The sequence below is a fragment of the Malaclemys terrapin genome, chromosome 9 (genome assembly GCF_027887155.1).
Source record: "Malaclemys terrapin pileata isolate rMalTer1 chromosome 9, rMalTer1.hap1, whole genome shotgun sequence".
NCBI lineage: Eukaryota > Metazoa > Chordata > Testudines > Emydidae > Malaclemys > Malaclemys terrapin.
Window position 1 is genome coordinate 49,309,286 of NC_071513.1, and position 18,686 is coordinate 49,327,971.

At 50.5% G+C, this 18,686-nt stretch overlaps 1 protein-coding gene across 10 annotated transcripts in view; it reads left to right on the forward strand.

The window, feature by feature from the left end:
- SNED1 (sushi, nidogen and EGF like domains 1) overlaps positions 1-18,686 on the forward strand; it is a 147,959-nt gene that overhangs the window by 73,391 nt on the left and 55,882 nt on the right. For 8 of the 10 annotated variants that reach the window (XM_054040823.1, XM_054040830.1, XM_054040824.1 and 5 more), the window contains 7 exons: positions 2,021-2,134; positions 3,527-3,640; positions 3,824-3,940; positions 4,837-4,962; positions 15,955-16,059; positions 16,804-16,917; positions 17,780-17,896. In XM_054040823.1, the coding sequence (XP_053896798.1) occupies positions 2,021-2,134; positions 3,527-3,640; positions 3,824-3,940; positions 4,837-4,962; positions 15,955-16,059; positions 16,804-16,917; positions 17,780-17,896 (807 nt within the window). The remainder of the gene's footprint in view (positions 1-2,020; positions 2,135-3,526; positions 3,641-3,823; positions 3,941-4,836; positions 4,963-15,954; positions 16,060-16,803; positions 16,918-17,779; positions 17,897-18,686) is intronic. The other 2 variants (XM_054040827.1, XM_054040832.1) reach the window with 2 other exon arrangements.

The window sequence follows — 18,686 nt, forward strand, 5'->3', positions numbered from 1 at the left end:
CTGCCAAACTTGCGTGGGTGCAGATGAGGGTGTTCAGAGGCCTAATTTTGGAAGGGAGAGGCTCTTGTGATAGATCAGCTGAGTGGTGATGGGACAGCAGAGGGCAATGGGGTGAATCTGCAAGGTGTGAATATGCTTCTTGCCGTCCAGCTGGGGAGAGTGAGAGCCGGCCAGCAGGGGCAATTTGGGGGCAATTGGAGGAGGGTTCACAGAGGCCGGGTGCCTAGGGCCCTGGGAGGAATGTGGCAAATGGGGATAGGGTGACCACGTTTGTTGGCTTGAAATAAGGGAGAACCACATGAAAAATAAGGGACAACACTTTATTTTAAGGGACATTGCAGGGAAACACCATTTCTCTTTGCATAGCATGTATTTGTCTCTCAAGTATACACTTCTGCTGCCCTCAAGAATACAATGCAATTGTCATAAACTTCAATTTAATATTTCAAATGGTAAAGGGACAGTCCCTTCAAATAAGGGATGGATGGTCACCCTAAGGAGCAAATCAGTGATTTAAGGGACAGTCCCTTAAAATAAGGGATGGCTGCTCCCCCTAGTTGGGGTGTGCATATCTGTCCCATAGAGCCCTACAGCACTTGCTTCAGCTGTGGCCACCTGGGGCTCTAGAGGGGCTGTGTCAAGCCCATGTTTGGCATCCCGCCCCAAATGAGTAGGGTTCCCACATCCAGGATATAAAAGACTGGGACATCCAGGATGATCCAGAGTCCATACAACTGAACAGCTGACTGTGTGTACTGAGCACCCATCCCAGGTCAGCTGTCTAACAAGGTAAGGTGCTGCTCAGGATGCACAACGGTGCGGTGGGGCCCATAGTCATTCTATGAATCCAGGCTGGAGGGGTTGGGGTGCACAAGAGCTGTAGGATTGGGATCGGTTATGTACAAAGCATGCTGCCATGGCAGATGATGATTCTGGTATTGGGGCCTCATCTGGAGCCAACTGAAATCCAAAGCATCTTTACATTGACTCCAATGGGCTTTGGCTCCGGTCCTTATTGAGAGCCAGCAGGCAGAAGCTGGACAAAAAGCTACACCTGCCTGGCAGACAGCTGTCACTTAGGGTCAGATAGAGCCAAACACGAGGGTTTCCTTCCAGAAATGCCGAGCAGGAGAAATTGCAAACAAACACTGACCAGAGCTTCCACTGGGGGCTGTTCTCAGAGTAACAGATAGCTGCGCCTGCCCAGCTCAATGGACTCCTCTGGATGAGCCACCTCAGTCCGAGCACAGGCCCATGGTACTACCACCGGCCTCAGCAACTTGCCCTAAATAGCTGCAGTGTCTTGGCCTTCAATAAGAAAACTTGTCCTAGGGAGCAAATAAGAAAGCGGATGTTTACTAAAGGAAAACACATCCAAGAGCAAACATGGCACCAGCACCCAAAGGAAGAAGGTAAATGAACCAGCTGAACTGTCCAAGCCAGGGAATATTGTCTGATTTGCCCCAGTGTAACTATAGCATCCTACATGGTATACATCTCTGTATAACTCCTTCCTCCTTGCATGTCACTGTTGAACCAGACTTCATGGGAGCAAGTGCTAAAGGGGAGGGAAATGTAATGAAAAGGTACGTGATTTACTTAAAAAAAAAACTAATGTGCAAGAATTGGAGAAAATGAATTAGTGCTGCCCTCTGCTGGTTTGATGGTGCTTGGCTCCCTGGGATAATATGATTTTTGATGGTAGGGCTAGTGGCTGCTATAAAGATGAACAAAAGACCCTGCATTTTGAGGACCTGTCTTTCCATAAAGGCCCTGGGATTCACAAGCTGTCCTCCTCCCTTTCTCCAGCAGTAGGACTTGAATGGGAGGAAAAACACCAGCAGTCCAGTTCCCTTTCCAGCCAAAGGATCTGATGGGGAAGCACTGCCTGGGAAACAGTCCTTACAGCAACTATGGGGGTGGGCTTGGAAGGTGCGACAGTTCCAGGTTGGGAGGAGTTGGGCGTGTCATTCCCCAGCACTAGATTCAATCTCTCATTTGTTTATTTTGAACATTGCAGTGGAGTCGCCCTGTGAAATGAAGGAGTGCCAGAACGGCGGGCAGTGCCAAGTGGCAAACAAGACAGCGGTGTGTGTGTGTCAGGCAGGATATACAGGAGACTCCTGTGAGATAGGTAAGAAGCCAATTGGATGACCACATGTTGGAATGGCCTCAAGTGAGAGGTGAAGTTTTAGGGTGACATCTCATATGTTCCATTTGAACTGAGGTGAATTTATGGGCCTCCTAGCAGGTGTTGGATTGTGCCCACGGAGGTACAGTTTTTGGAGGGCGAGGTTCTGTATTGTTATTGTACATTTAGTTGATTTTCAACTCCATCCCTGCACACCTGGATCCATATAGATTATTACTCTCCTCTGAAAGCATTCACAAGGATCTTAGAGGAAGTAAAGACGTATGTGTAGGTCAGAGATGAGACCACACCTAATACCAGACAGGTCCACATGGCAGGGAGGTCAATGGTGAAAGTGGAGTGAGCTAGACCAGGGATCGGCAACCTTTGGCATGCGACTCGCCAGGGTAAGCACCCTGGCGGGCCAGGCCGGTTTGTTTACGTGCCACATCCGCAGGTTCAGCCGATTGCAGCTCCCACTGGCCGCATTTCGCCACTCCAGGCCAATGGGGGTAGCAGGAAGCGGCAGCCAGCACATTCCTCGGCCCGCGCCACTTCCCGCAGCCCCCATTGGCCTGGGACGGCGAACCGTGGCCAGTGGGAGTCGCGATCGGCCAAACCTGCGGATGCGGCAGGTAAACAAACAGGCCCGGCCCGCCAGGGTGTTTACCCTGGCGAGCCACGTGCCAAAGGTTGCCGATCCCTGAGCTAGACCAAAACGTGGCTATGAGGGCAGAGACAAAGAAGTACACTAGAAGTGCACTTAGGAGGGAGGGATAGCTCAGTCATTTGAGTATGGGCCTGCTAAACCCAGGGTTGTGAGTTCAATCCCTAAGGGTGCCATTTAGGGATCTGGGGCAAAAATCTGTCTGGGAATTGATCCTGCTTTGAGCAGGAGTTTGGACTAGATGACGTCCTGAGGTCCCTTCCAACCCAGATATTCTATGCTTCTATGACACATGAAGCAAGCATCTGGGAGTTGGAGGAGGGCAGAGTTTGTTTACATGCCGCATCCGCAGGTTCAGCCAATTGCAGCTCCCACTGGCCTCATTTCGCCGCTCCAGGCCAATGGAGGCAGCAGGAAGCGGCGGCCAGCACATTCCTAGGAGAGAGTGCACAGGTCAGAGACAAGTCAGAAATCTAGAACCTAGCAGATACGTTCAACTGGAGGAGGAGCTGGAGAAGAGATCTAGTCCTAAGGAGATGCACACACCTGGAGTTGGAGTCAGAATAGGGATAGAACTCCAGGAGAGGGTTTGCCTCTCTATATTTCCGGTGGTAAGAGACAGAGCTCCAGCAGGGGGCCTTAACCACATCCATAGATGTGCGTGTTGGGTTTTAGCTGGTCCTGGAGCCAGGGTTAGCCCTGAGCCCCTTGCTGTTCTTCCCCTACAGAAATAAATGAGTGTGAATCCAGCCCCTGCTTGCACGGGGGGCGCTGCATCGACCTGGTGGATAACTACACGTGTGTGTGTGTGGAGCCCTTCGTGGGACAGCGCTGTGAGACAGGTGCCCTTCTCTTATCTGCCCACGGCAACAGCCCCTGTGTAGGGCTGGGATCAGTCCATGGCTGACCCTTCGCCGTTCCTGCCTGCCCATGTGTGGCTGTCCCTCCCCAGGCTTCATCCAGCCATGCTCTTAGCACTCCTGAGTCAGCGGGGCTGAGCTGAGGCTCCCTCTCTCCCACTCCAGACCCCTTGCCGTGTGAGGATAGGAGCTGCAGGAACCGGCAGACCTGTAACTACATCCGCCCAGGACGCTACATCTGCACGTGTTCGCCGGGCTACTACGGCAACAACTGCCAGTACGGTGAGCTCTGCCTTGCTCCTTCCCCCTCAGCTGAGGACATGGGGCTTGACTCTGAGCAGCTTTGTGCTGCTCCTGATGGAAACCCCCTTGGGATTTATGCTGGGCGGGAAGCCCCCAGACAGGACAGAGCTCTATGTCACACCACCTCTCAGCACTCGGAATCAGGCCTGGCCAGGGAGAAGGAGACTGCCCGGGCAGTCCCCAGCCCTTGGGGTGCTCTTGGCAGCAGGCTGTATGCCATAGATTGGATCAGCCCCCAGCTGACCTCAGGGGAGCACAGAAGGGATCCTCCCCAAGTCCTACCCCAACCACCACTCAGGGGAGCAAGCAGCAGATTTGGTAGAACTCCCCCTGGACCGTAACAGGAGCTGAAGGTGCAGGGCCAGGTGTCCCACAGAGGGACTCATCTGAAATGCGCCATTTCACCAAGGCTCCTGCCAAGCCACTTGTGGGAAACGATCGCAAAAGGGCTATGGCCGGGGTTCTCAAACCCCTCAGGGGGTCACAAGGTTATTATGTGGGGGTCATGAGCTGTGAGCCTCCATCCCAAACCCCACTTTTCCTCCAGCATTTATTATGGTGTTAAATATATTAGAAAGTGTTTTTAATTTATAAGGGGGGATCACACTCAGAGGCTTGCTATGTGAAAGGGGTCATCAGTACAAAATTTTGAAGTCAGCTGGGGGCTGATCCACTCCGTGGCATGGCAACCAGTCTTTTCCAGCAGGACCTGCCTGGCTGTTGGAGCTGACCCTGCTGGCCCATCTGACCAGATTCATCTCTGGAGTTACTCCCATTAACATCCTGGAGGTATACTGGGGGGTGTTTTGGCCCCTCCATAGCTTAAATGACTGACTTTTCCTGCCCAGTCTTTCACTGATGTTCACTCTTTGCAGGTGGGCCCAGAATGCCAAGTGCTTGTCTCTCTAGTCCATGCCAGCATGGTGGGAACTGTCTGGAAACCGAACAAGGCTATGTCTGTGAATGCCCAGAGGGCTATATGGGCACTGACTGCAGAGACAGTAAGTAGCAGAGGTGGGGGTTTCTCGAGCCAGAGGTTGATCTCTGGATAGAGTTTTTCTTGGACAGTTTTACTGTTACATTTGAGAGCAGGTCAATTAGATCAAGTGTTGATCAGAGTTCAGGATGTGCACAGACAATCCAGGAAGTTTTTGGGAAGTGTAGGGGACAATTTCCTGGGGCAAGTGCTGGAAGAACCAACTAGGGGCAGAGCTCTTCTTGACCTGCTGCTCACAAACAGGGAAGAATTACACTGCTCTACAGCCAAAATGCTTCTGAAATAAATGTAGTCAAACTTTACTAATTCTGGGTCACTGAGAACGAAAATGATGCTTAAAATTGTTGATTGGCTCTAGTTTTCAAGATATGCTATTGGGTCAGTATATACGACCCTTGACTTGGGAATGGTGGAGGATAAGTGAGTTATAAATTATGGAGCAGGTCCTCAAGGAATCAATTATGAAACATTTAGGGGAAAGGAAAGTGATCAGGAACAGTCAGCATGGATTCACGAAGGGGAAGTCGTGCCTGACTAACCTAATTGCCTTCTATGATGAGATAACTGGCTCTGTGGATGAGGGGAAAGCAGTGGATGTGTTATTTCTTGACTTTAGCAAAGCTTTTGATACTGTCTCCCACAGTATTCTTGCCACCAAGTTAAAGAAGTATGGGCTGGATGAATGGACTGTAAGGTGGATAGAAAGCTGGCTAGATCGTCGGGCTCAACGGGTAGTGATCAATGGCTCCATGTCTAGTTGGCAGCCGGTTTCAAGTGGAGTGCCCCAAGGGTCGGTCCTGGGGCCGGTTTTGTTTAATATCTTTATTAATGATCTGGAGGATGGTGTGGACTGCACTCTCAGCAAGTTTGCAGATGACACTAAACTAGGAGGCGTGGTAGATACACTAGAGGGTAGGGATCGGATACAGAGAGACCTAGACAAATTAGAGGATTGGGCAGAAAAAAACCTGATGAGGTTCAACAAGGACAAGTGCAGAGTCCTGCACTTAGGACGGAAGAATCCCATGCACTGCTACAGACTAGGGACCGAATGGCTAGGTAGCAGTTCTGCTGAAAAGGACCTAGGGGTCACAGTGGACGAGAAGCTGGATATGAGTCAACAGTGTGCCCTTGTTGCCAAGAAGGCTAACGGCATTTTGGGCTGTATAAGTAGGGGCATTGCCAGCAGATCGAGGAACGTGATCGTTCCCCTTTATTCGACATTGGTGAGGCCTCATCTGGAATACTGTGTCCAGTTTTGGGCCCCACACTACAAGAAGGATGTGGAAAAATTGGAAAGAGTCCAGCGGAGGGCAACAAAAATGATTAGGGGTCTGGAGCACATGACTTATGAGGAGAGGCTGAGAGAACTGGGATTGTTTAGTCTCCAGAAGAGAAGAATGAGGGGGGATTTGATAGCAGCCTTCAACTACCTGAAGGGGGGTTCCAAAGAGGATGGAGCTCGGCTGTTCTCAGTGGTGGCAGATGACAGAACAAGGAGCAATGGTCTCAAGTTGCGGTGGGGGAGGTCCAGGTTGGATATCAGGAAAAACTATTTCACTAGGAGGGTGGTGAAACACTGGAATGCGTTACCTAGGGAGGTGGTGGAGTCTCCTTCCTTGGAGGTTTTTAAGGCCCGGCTTGACAAAGCCCTGGCTGGGATGATTTAGCTGGGAATTGGTCCTGCTTTGAGCAGGGGGTTGGACTAGATGACCTCTTGAGGTCCCTTCCAACTCTGATATTCTATGATTCTATGATTCTATGATAAAGGGAAGGGATCTTAATTTAAACCAGAAATGACTAAAATACATCTTTGACTGGATCTATGAATAAATCTATGACTGGGTTTGGACAGTACTTGCTTTTTAAGCAAAACAATGAATGATGCAATCTGAAGCTGGTATTGCGTCATACATGATATGAATTGCATCGTGTTATTCCTAGAAGTCATGGATGATGCAATCATAACGAAGCTTACATCACTCTGCTGAACAAATTGCCCTAGATCAGCTCTAGAAATCATACAGTGTCGTGCTCTCTGATTTGTCAATGTTTGATTTTGCAAAGGGACACATTTCTGTTTAGCCAAAGTGAGGAGAGATGCTTGTGTGAACAGTGCAGATAACTTCTGCTATGTTTGTGGTGAAGTGACTTTTGCATCACAAAAGCGCAGTATAACCACTATGGTTAAGAAAGCCTATCACCTTTATTTTGGCTGCAAAATTGGAGCTCAGGACAAGAGGTGGGCCCCACACATATGCTGCAACACTTGTGCAACAAATCTTCGCCAGTGGTTGAACAGGAAAAGGAAATCTATGCCTTTTGCAGTGCCAATGATTTGGAGAGAGCCAACAGATCATACCAGCAATTGTTACTTCTGCATGGTGCCTCTAGTTGGGAAAGGTGTGTCAAAGAAGAAAAAGTGGACTGTGCATTATCCAAACATTCCATCAGCTATACGCCCAGTACCCCATGGAGAAGGACTGCCGGTTCCTGATGCACCAGAATCATCCTCACTTGAGTCAGATGAGGAAGAGGATGAAACTTCTGGTCCTGAACCATCAATGTCACAGGACCCACATTTTCTCCCATCCTCCTCCTCTGAACCACACCTCATAACACAAGGTGAACTGATTGACCTTGTCAGGGATTTGGAGCTACCCAAGAGTAAGGCAGAGCTCTTGGGCTCCAGACTACAGCAGTGGAATCTCCTGGCAGGTGATGTTAGGGTTTCCATGTTCCGTGACCGTGAAAAGGATCTTATCCTATTCTTCTTCATGGAAGGTGATCTTGTAGCCTGCAACAACATTGATGGTGTGATGACAACCCTCAACATCGTTCACGATCCAGATGAGTGGAGACTGTTCATTGATTCATCGAAGACGAGTCTTAACGCTGTTTTACTGCATAATGGCAATGTTTTGCCATCAATTCCAGTTGGTCATGCAGTCCATATGAAGGAAACCTATGACAACATGAAACAACTTTTGAGGTGCATAAACTATGACCAACATCAGTGGCAGCTTTGTGGCGATTTGAAGGTTGTTGCTCTCTTGCTTGGTCTGCAGACTGGATACACAAAGTACTGCTGTTTTCTCTGCGAATGGGATAGTTGTGCAAGAGATTCCCACTACATCAAGAAAGATTGGCCACTCCGACAGTCATTGGAGCCTGGGAGGAAAAGTGTTCAGCATCCACCACTTGTTGAATCAAGGAAGATTTTGTTACCACCCTTACACATCAAGCTGGGTCTGATGAAGAACTTTGTCAAGGCCATTGACAAAACACAAGCAGCTTTCAAGTACCTCCGTGGAAAATTTCCAAGGTTAAATGAAGCTAAGATAAAGGAAGGTGTCTTTGTTGGTCCTCAGATTCGTGAACTTCTTAGAGATGATGCATTTGACCATGCACTGCGTGGCAAGGAAAAGACGGCATGGAAAGCCTTCCAGTTAGTGGCAATAAATTTTCTCGGAAACAACAAGGCAGATAACTACAGGTTGTTGGTGGAAAACCTCCTCAAGCATACAAAAGCCTTGGTTGCAACATGTCACTAAAGATACATTTTTTGCACTCTCATCTAGATTTTTTTCCACCGAACTGCGGAGCAGTGAGCGACGAGCACGGCGAGCGATTTCACCAGGACATTGCAACAATGGAGAAACGCTATCAGGGCAAATGGAGCCCATCAATGTTTGCAAACTATTGCTGGACAGTGACAAGAGATGCTCCATTTAATGAATACAAGAGACAAGCCAAGAAGCGCCGAGTAGACACTGAATAGGACTAAACTATGTACATAATAACAGGGGGTCCTGTGGCACCTTTAAGACTAACAGAAGTATTGGGAGCATAAGCTTTCGTGGGTAAGAACCTCACTTCTTCAGATGCAAGAAGTTCTTACCCACGAAAGCTTATGCTCCCAATATTTCTGTTAGTCTTAAAGGTGCCACAGGACCCTCTGTTGCTTTTTACAGATTCAGACTAACACGGCTACCCCTCTGATACTATGTACATAATAGTTTTTTGCCTTTTGTTTCATAATAAATTTTATTTATATAACCCTTTTGCTGATTTTTAAAGTGTTACATAAACAGGACAGGTGAAATATTATCATGTAAAGCAACCATAAACACATGAAAAGACCCAGGTTTACAATTTATGATTAAAACTCTACTATCTACACAATATACATAGACATAAAATGTAAAAACTTAAATATCTTAGAAACAGTAGCCAATCAGTTGTTTTAATTGTCATATTTGAATTCAGCACATCAAAATACATAATAAATAGCACATTTTATCTCTGAAGCAGACGACTTCTCAAAAATTGTAGACCAGTGTTATTCCTTGACTTTAGCAAAGTTTTTGATACAGTCTTCCACAGTATTCTTGCCAGCAAATTAAAGAAATATGGGCTGGATGAATGGACTATAAGGTGGATAGAAAGCTGGCTAGATCGCCGGGCTCAACAGGTAGTGATCAATGGTTCCGTGTCTAGTTGGCAGCTGGTATCAAGTGGAGTACCCCAAGGGTCAGTCCTGGGGCTGGTTTTGTTCAATATCTTCATTAACGATCAGGAGAATGGCATGGATTGCACCCTCAGCACGTTTGCAGATGACACTAAACTGGAAGTGATAGATACGCTGGAAGGTAGGGATAGGATACAGAGGGACCTAGACAAATTAGAGGATTGGGCCAAAAGAAATGTGATGAGGTTCAACAAGGACAAGTGCAGAGTCCTGCACTTAGGACAGAAGAATCCCATGCACTGCTACAGACTAGAGACCGAGTGGCTAGGCTCCAGTTCTGCAGAAAAGGACCTAGGGGTTACAGTGGATGAGAAGCTAGATATGAGTCGACAGTGTGCCCTTGTTGCCAAGAAGGCTAACAGCATTTTGGGCTGTATAAGTAGGAGCATTGGCAGCAGATTGAGGTACATGATCATTCCCCTCTATTTGGCATTGATGAGGCCTCATCTGGAGTACTGTGTCCAGTTTTGGGCCCCACATTACAAGAAGGATGTGGAAAAATTGGAAAGAGTCCAGCGGAGGGCAACAAAAATGATTAGGGGGCTGGAGCACATGACTTATGAGGAGAGGCTGAGGGAACTGGGATTATTTAGTCTGCAGAAAAGAAGAATGAGGGGGGATTTGATAGCTGCTTTCAACTACCTGAAAGGGGGTTTCAAAGAGAATGGATCTAGACTGTTCTCAGTGGTACCAGATGACAGAAGAAGGAGTAATGGTCTCAAGTTGCAGTCAGGACCGGTTCCAGCTTTTTTGCCACCCCAAGCGACGAAGAAAAAAAAAAAAAGCCGCAATCAGCAACACTTCGGCAGCAGCTCTACCGCGCCGCTTCATTCTTCAGCAGCAATTCGGCGGCCGGTCCTTCCCTCCAAGAGGGACTAGGGGACCCGCTGCCGAATTGCCGCCGAAGACCCAGATGTGCCACCCCTTCCCATTGGCCGCCCGCAAGCACCTGCTTCCTGCGCTGGTGCCTGGAGCCGGCCCTGGTTGCAGTGGGGAAGGTTTAGGTTGGATATTAGGAAAATCTTTTTCACTAGGGGTATGTCTACACTACGAAATTAGTTCGAATTTATAGAAGCCGGTTTTATAGAAATCGGTTGTATACAGCCGATTGTGTGTGTCCCCACATAAAATGCTCTAAGTGCTCTAGTCGGCGGATCGCGTCCACAGTACCGAGGCTAGCGTCGACTTCCGGAGCATTGCACTATGGGTAGCTATCCCACAGCTATCCCACAGTTCCCGCAGTCTCCGCCGCCCATTGGAATTCTGGGTTGAGATCCCAATGCCCGGATGATGCAAAACAGTGTCACGGGAGGTTCTGGGTACATGTCGTCAGGCCCCTCCCCCTCCGTCAGAGCAACGGCAGACAATAGATTCACGCCTTTTTACGTGGGTTACCTGTGCAGACAACATACCACGGCAAGCATGGAGCCCGCTCAGCTCACCGTCACCATATGTCATCTGGGTACCGGCAGACGTGGGACTGCATTGCTACACAGCAGCAGCAGCTAACTGCCTTTTGGCGGTAGACGGTGCAGTAGACTGGTAGCCTTCATCGGCGATCTGGGTGCTGGCAGCTGTGGGGCTGGCAGCTGTGGGGCTGGCAGCCGTAGGGCTGCATTGCACCAGCCCCTTGCCTTTTGGCAGTAGATGGTGTATTACGACTGGTAACCGTCCTATTACAAGTTGGATCATCGCACATTAGCAGAATCTTCCCTGAGCAGCAGATTGTGCAATAGGCCTGAAGGCCATCATAGTACACTAACTGCCAAGCACCCAGAAGATGCCGAGGGCTATCAGACACTGCACCGTCATCTTAAGATGTAAAAAATAGATTTGTTCTGTATTCATTTGCTTCCCCCTCCCTCCGTCAAATCAACGGCCTGCTAAACCCAGGGTTTTCAGTTTAATCTTTGGGGGGACCATTCTGTGTGACAGTTGTTTGTGTTTCTCCCTGATTCACAGCCACCTTTCTTGATTTTAATTCCCTGTACCTGTACGCCATGTCGTCACTCGGCCCGCCCTCCGTCCCGCCCTCCCTCCTTCCCCTGGTCCGTCAGATACTAGTTTCGCGCCTTTTTTCAGACCAGGCGCCATTTCTGCACTGGGATCATGGAGCCCGCTCAGATCACCGCGGCAATTATGAGCACTATGAACACCATGCGCATTGTCCTGGAGTATATGCAGAGCCAGGACATGCCAAGGCAAAACCCAGACCAGCCGAGGAGGCGATTGCAGCGCGGCGAAGAGAGTGATGAGGAAATTGACATGGACATAGACCTCTCACAAGGCACAGGCCCCAGCAATGTGGAAATCATGGTGTCACTGGGGCAGGTTCATGGCGTGGAATGCTGATTCTGGGCCCGGGAAACAAGCACAGACTGGTGGGACCGCATCGTGCTGCAGGTGTGGGACAATTCCCAGTGGCTGCGAAACTTTCGCATGCGTAAGGGCACTTTCATGGAACTTTGTGACTTGCTTTCCCCTGCCCTGAAATGTCAGAATACCAGGATGAGAGCAGCCCTCACAGTTGAGAAGCGAATGGCGATAGCCCTATGGAAGCTTGCAACGCCAGACAGCTACCGGTCAGTCGGGAATCAATTTGGAGTGGGCAAATCTACGGTGGGGGCTGCTGTGATCCAAGTTGCCAGGGCAATGAAAGACCTGGTGATATCAAGGGTAGTGACTCTGGGCAACGTGCAGGCAATAGTGGATGGTTTTGCTGAAATGGGATTCCCAAACTGTGGTGGGGCCATAGACGGAACCCATATCCCTATCTTGGCACTGGAGCACCAAGCCACCGAGTACATAAACCGCAAGGGGTACTTTTCAATGCTGCTGCAAGCCCTGGTGGATCACAAGGGACGTTTCACCAACATCAACGTGGGATGGCCGGGAAAGGTACATGATGCTCGCGTCTTCAGGCACTCTGGTCTGTTTCGAAAGCTGGAGGAAGGGACTTTCTTCCCGGACCAGAAAGTAACCGTTGGGGATGTTGAAATGCCTATCGTGATCCTTGGGGACCCAGCCTACCCCTTAATGCCATGGCTCATGAAGCCGTACACAGGCAGCCTGGACAGTAGTCAGGACCTGTTCAACTATAGGCTGAGCAAGTGCCGAATGGTGGTGGAATGTGCATTTGGATGTTTAAAAGCGCGCTGGCGCAGCTTACTGACTCGCTCAGACCTCAGCGAAAAGAATATCCCCATTGTTATTGCTGCTTGCTGTGCGCTCCACAATATCTGTGAGAGTAAGGGGGAGACATTTATGGCGGGGTGGGAGGTTGAGGCAACTCGCCTGGCCGCTGATTACGCGCAGCCAGACACCAGGGCGGTTAGAGGAGCACAGCAGGGCGCGGTGCGCATCAGAGAAGCTTTGAAAATGAGTTTTGTGACTGGCCAGGCTACTGTGTGAAACTTCTGTTTGTTTCTCCTTGATGAACCCTCCAACCCCCACCCCCCGACCCGGTTCACTCTACTTCCCTGTAAACCAACCACCCCACCCTCCCCTCCCCACTTCGAGCACCGCTTGCAATAAAGTCATTGTTTTTTCACATTCATGCATTCTTTATTAATTCCTCACACAAGTAGGGGGATAATTGCCAAGGTAGCCTGGGATGGGTGGGGGAGGAGGGATGGAAAAGGACACATTGCATTTTAAAACTTTAACTCTTATTGAAGGCCAGCCTTCTGATGCTTGGGCGATCATCTGGGGTGGAGTGACTGGGTGGCCGGAGGCCCCCCGACCATGTTCTTGGGCGTCTGGGTGAGGAGGCTATGGAACTTGGGGAGGAGGGCTGTTGGTTAAACAGGGGCTGTAGCGGCGGTCTCTGCTCCTGCTGCCTTTCCTGCAGCTCAACCATACTCTGGAGCATATCAGTTTGATGCTCCAGCAGATGGAGCATTGACTCTTGCCGTCTGTCTGCAAGCTGACGCCACCTATCATCTTCAGCCCGCCACTTGCTCTTTTCATCCCGCCATTCAGCCCGCCACCTCTCCTCTCGTTCATATTGTGCTTTTCTCATGTCTGACATTGACTGCCTCCACGCATTCTGCTGTGCTCTATCAGCGTGGGAGGACATCTGGAGCTCCGTGAACATATCGTCCCGCGTCCTCCGTTTTCTCTTTCTAATGTTCACTAGCCTCTGCGAAGGAGAAACATTTGCAGCTGGTGGAGGAGAAGGGAGAGGTGGTTTAAAAAGACACATTTTTAGAGAACAATGGGTACACTCTTTTGTTACAAGGTCGCATTTTTCCTCTGCCTGCCGGTTTGGTATGAGAGATCACTCACGCAGTGCCCCAGGCAATATATTTCGACTTGCAGGCAGCCATGGTAAGCCACAGTCTTTTGGCTTTTTTAACCTTCTTAACATGCGGGAAAGGTTTCAAACAGCAGCGCATTTCCCATATCAAGGATGAATTGGGTTGGCCATTTAAAATGGGTTTTCAATGTAAAAGGAGGGGCTGCGGTTTCCGGGTTAAAATGCGGCACAAACCCAAGTAAACCACACACACACACACGATTCTCTGGGATGATCACTTCACCCCTCCCCCCACCGCGTGGTTAACAGCGCGGAACATTTCTGTTCAGAAGAGCAGGAACGGCACCTCTGAATGTCCCCTTAATAAAATCACCCCATTTCAACCAGGTGACCGTGAATGATATCACTCTCCTGAGGATAACAAAGAGAGATAAGGAATGGATATTGTCTGCATGCCAGCAAACACCGGGACCATACGCTGCCATGCTTTGTTATGCAATGATTCCAGACTACGTGCTACTGGCCTGGCGTGGTAAAGTGTCCTACCATGGCGGACGGGATCAGGCAGCCCTCCCCAGAAACCTTTTGCAAAGGCTTTGGGAGTACATGAAGGAGAGCTTTCTGGAGATGTCCCTGGAGGATTTCCGCTCCATCCCCATACACGCTAACAGACTTTTCCAGTAGATGTACTGGCCGCGATTGCCAGGGCAAATTAATCATTAATCATTAAACACGCTTGTTTTTAAACCATGTGTAATATTTACAAAGGTACACTCACCAGAGGTCTCCTGTGTGCCCTGAGGGTCTTGGGTGAGTTCGGGGGTTACTGGTTCCAGGTCCAGGGTGACAAACATATCCTGGCTGTTGGGGAAACCGGTTTCTCCGCTTCCTTGCTGCTGTGAGCTACCTACAGTACCTCCAGCCTCATCTTCCTCGTTCCCCGAACCCTCTTCCCTGTGTGTTTCTCCATTGACGGAGTCATAGCACACGGTTGGGGTAGTGGTGGCTGCACCCCCTAGAATGGCATGCAGCTCCGCGTAGAAGCGGCAAGTTTGCGGCTCTGCCCCGGACCTTCCATTTGCTTCTCTGGCTTTGTGGTAGGCTTGCCGTAGCTCCTTAACTTTCACGCGGCACTGCTGTGTGTCCCTGTTATGGCCCCAGTCCTTCATGGCCTTGGAGACCTTTTCTAATACTTTGCCATTTCTTTTACTGCTACGGAGTTCAGCTAGCACTGATTCATCTCCCCATATGGCGAGCAGATCCTGTACCTCCCGTTCGGTCCATGCTGGAGCTCTTTTGCGATCCTGGGACTCCATCACGGTTACCTGTGCTGATGAGCTCTGCGTGGTCACCTGTGCTCTCCACGCTGGGCAAACAGGAAATGAAATTCAAACGTTCGTTTTCCTGTCTACCTGGTCAGTGCATCTGAGTTGAGAGTGCTGTCCAGAGCGGTCACAATGAAGCACTGTGGGATAGCTCCCGGAGGCCAATAACGTCGAATTCCATCCACACTACCCCAATTCCGACCCGCAAAGGCTGATTTTATCGCTAATCCCCTCGTCGAAGGTGGTGTAAAGAAGCCGGTTTAAAGGGCCCTTTAAGTCGAAAGAAAGGGCTTCGTTGTGTGGACGTGTCCAGGCTTAATTCGATTTAACGCTGCTAAAGTCGACCTAAACCCGTAGTGTAGACCAGGCCTAGGAGGGTGGTGAAGCACTGGAATGGGTTACCTAGGGAGGTGGTGGAATCTCCTTCCTTAGATGTTTTTAGGTCAGGTTTGATAAAGCCCTGGCTGGGATGATTTAGTTGGGGATTGGTCCTGCTTTGAGCAGGGGGTTGGACTAGATGACCTCCTGAGGTACCTTCCAACCCTGATATTCTATGATTCTATGTCCTCAGATAAGCAGTGGCTCTCCTCTACAACAGTTAGGTGCAGCTGGCTGGGGATTTGCCATCTCCTAGAGGTTAATTAGGTTAAAGTTCTGATGTCCTAGATGAAGAAAGGGGAGGTTCTGCTAGGAGGCTCTTGTAGCTGAATGGAATCCAGGCTCCTCTCACAAGGGAATCTGTGCAAGCCTTGTGTTTACTCCTCGTCAGAGTCACTTGGTTGCCACAGTGATGGGCAACCTGATAAACACCTAACTAGCTAACTAGAGCATGGACTCGACTGTCCCAAAAGAGCCTCCGTTTGCCATCTCTGTCTGTCACAGAGCTCTCTGAGGACTGCGAGTGTCGGAACGGGGGGAAGTGTCTGGATGGAAACTTCACCATTTGCCAGTGTCTGCCTGGATATTTTGGACTCCTCTGTGAATTTGGTAAAAGCAAAGATCTCCCAGTTTATCAAACTCTCACATTTCCTTCCTTTCCCCTTTCTTTTATAATTGAAAATAGAGAGAGAAGCTAGCACCCACAGCCATTGCTGGTGCTAGCCCTCAGAGACTATTCGCTATCACAGACATCTGCTGTTCCACCAATCAGCCTCTGCACTGCTCTAGAGCCAAAGGGAGGCTACATGCCCAGGTCCTCCCCGTCCTACTCTTCTCCACCGGAGCCCCTTACTCAGCATCATTTGTTCTGGGGCAAAGGAGAATGGACTATTTCCATTTGTTCAGTCCTTAGCTCCACACCCTGCAGCCCGTGGACCCTCCCTAACTTGGCTGCTCTCTCCTGGAGGAGAGGGAAGTTTGGGGTTTCATACACATTCGCTCCTGAGCTCTCCACACCGACCCAAATAAAGCTGCAATAGCCCCTCCTTGGCAGGAGGGATGGAGGGTTTTAGACAGGGTCACTTCCCCCTCCAGCTCCTCCTTAGCAAAAAAAGAGTAAAACATCTCTGTAGAATGCCCTTCCCAGGCCCTGAGCTGACTGACCTATGGCTGGCACAAGGAGGGGGGGTCACTCACTGGACGCTGACCTCTGGCTAGCACACCACGGGGGGGTCACTCACTGGTCGCTGGCTTCTGGCTGGCACACTGTGGGTCACTGACCAGACGTTGGCCTCTGGCTGGCACACTGGGGGGTCACTCACAGGACACTGGCTATTGTTGCTGTTCTCACAGAAGTGACTACTACACCTTGCAATATGAACACACAATGTCCGGACGGGGGCTACTGCATGGAATATGGTGGAAGCTACCTGTGCGTGTGTCATACAGACTATGGCACCAACCACTGTGAGTCTGGCCAGGTCTGGGCACAGGGAGGGGCTGGGGTCATGGAAAGGGTGCGGTGTGACCTGGGTGGGGCAGGCACTTGTAGTGTGGCTGAGGGGATCCGAGCTGCAGTGCTGAGGTGGTGGGGGTTGTCAGCAGTGCCTACAGTGATAGAGGAGCAGTGGAGGAGGGGAGGGGCGGCGGGTGAGGGGGTGTCAATGGAGGAGGTCAGGCATTTGTGACATGGCTTGGTGAGCTACTACAGCACAAGGCAGGGGCAGGGAGCACATCAAGGGGATGAGCCGTGCCGGTAGGACGGGACGGGATACCAGGGAGCCACACTCCTAGCAGTTCCTGTAGGGAGTAGATCTCCCCTGCCCCACTGGTTCAGGGGTGTCAGAGACCCTCTTCCTCCCTCGTGTCCCCCAGTTGGTGTCCCCAAAGTGGTGGTGATGACAACACCTAGTTCCTATCTGGACATTGTGGGTCAGCTCTTGGTCCCGATTGCACAGCTGGGCAGAGCAAGGTGCCAAGTCCTGCAGAGAGGGCCTGACCACAGTTCAATGGGGAGAGTCTCATGGGCTCTGGGTGATTCGCCGTGTGGGACCCAGTCACGCCACTGCAGGAATGCTGGAAGCTCGCCCTAATCCTAGCAGCCCTGTGAATGGCTAGAGCGCAAACGCTAGTGGCCCACAGCAGGGTGACGGCCACTACAAACCCTGCAATGTTACAGCCAGGGAGGAATGCCAGGGAGCCAGCCAGCCGTGCCACAAGGAAGGAGCAGACTAGATGCACCTGTGGGGTTTTGCCACTCAGACCTGTTCTGCCTGGTAGGACTTGTATTGACCAGGTTAACTGTGTGGTCCCATCTCTGATTTTTCAGCTGTGCCATCTCCCTGCGACTCAGAGCCCTGCCTGAACGGGGGGTCCTGCGAAGCCCATGATGACTCATACACCTGCGAATGTCCCCGGGGCTTCAACGGCAGGCACTGTGAGAAAGGTACTCCTGAGGCATGGGCTGGATAGATGAGGCAGGGAGGGGCCCTCGGCGTGTCCCACCCGCCATGCACTCTGGTTAGTCTGTGTTCAGGAGACTCAGCCCCATGCAGAGTAGCAGCACAGGTGCAGGAAACAGCTGCATCCAGCCTTCCAGCTCCCGTTTCTGTCACTGTGTTGGGTTGCTCGGTCGAGCCGGGGAATGGTCACCTACAAAGAGTTCCGGCTACAGCCAAGAGATTGGAGCAAAATCCAAGCCCCCTAAGGCAGACGAGCAGCCTAGAGATCCTTCAGCTGTAAGAGTCAGTGCAATATCTGCTGGCTCTTCACAGTGGGGAAACGCCACTCCTGGCTATGGGGGCAGGGGAAGGTGAGAGATCGGGGCAGAACTAATAGCCTTGGGCTCTAGGAAACCCCTGAGGAACAGAGATGCTAAGAGGGGCAGTGAAATCAGAATGGCGCTTTGGCCTGTTCAGGTCTCTTCCCTTCAGGACATCTCTTGGGACAGTCTGGCTCCCCAAGCGCTGAGCAGATTCTGTAGCTCATTTCAGAATGGAGTGAAAGATGCACCAGTGGGTCCGACCCTGCTTGCATACCCCTCCGCCATGGCAGCTTCGGTCTCAGGAAGCACAGGTGGCTCTTCCAAAGTTATCGGCTTTCAATGGTTAATCAGCTCTGGTATCTGAAGCTGTGCATGGCTCATGTGCTATGCAATCCAGCCAAGCAGCCTTTGCCTCATTGGGGAGCAGTGGGTGACTTGCCCAGTTCACGCAATAGACAGGTGGTAGCATTGC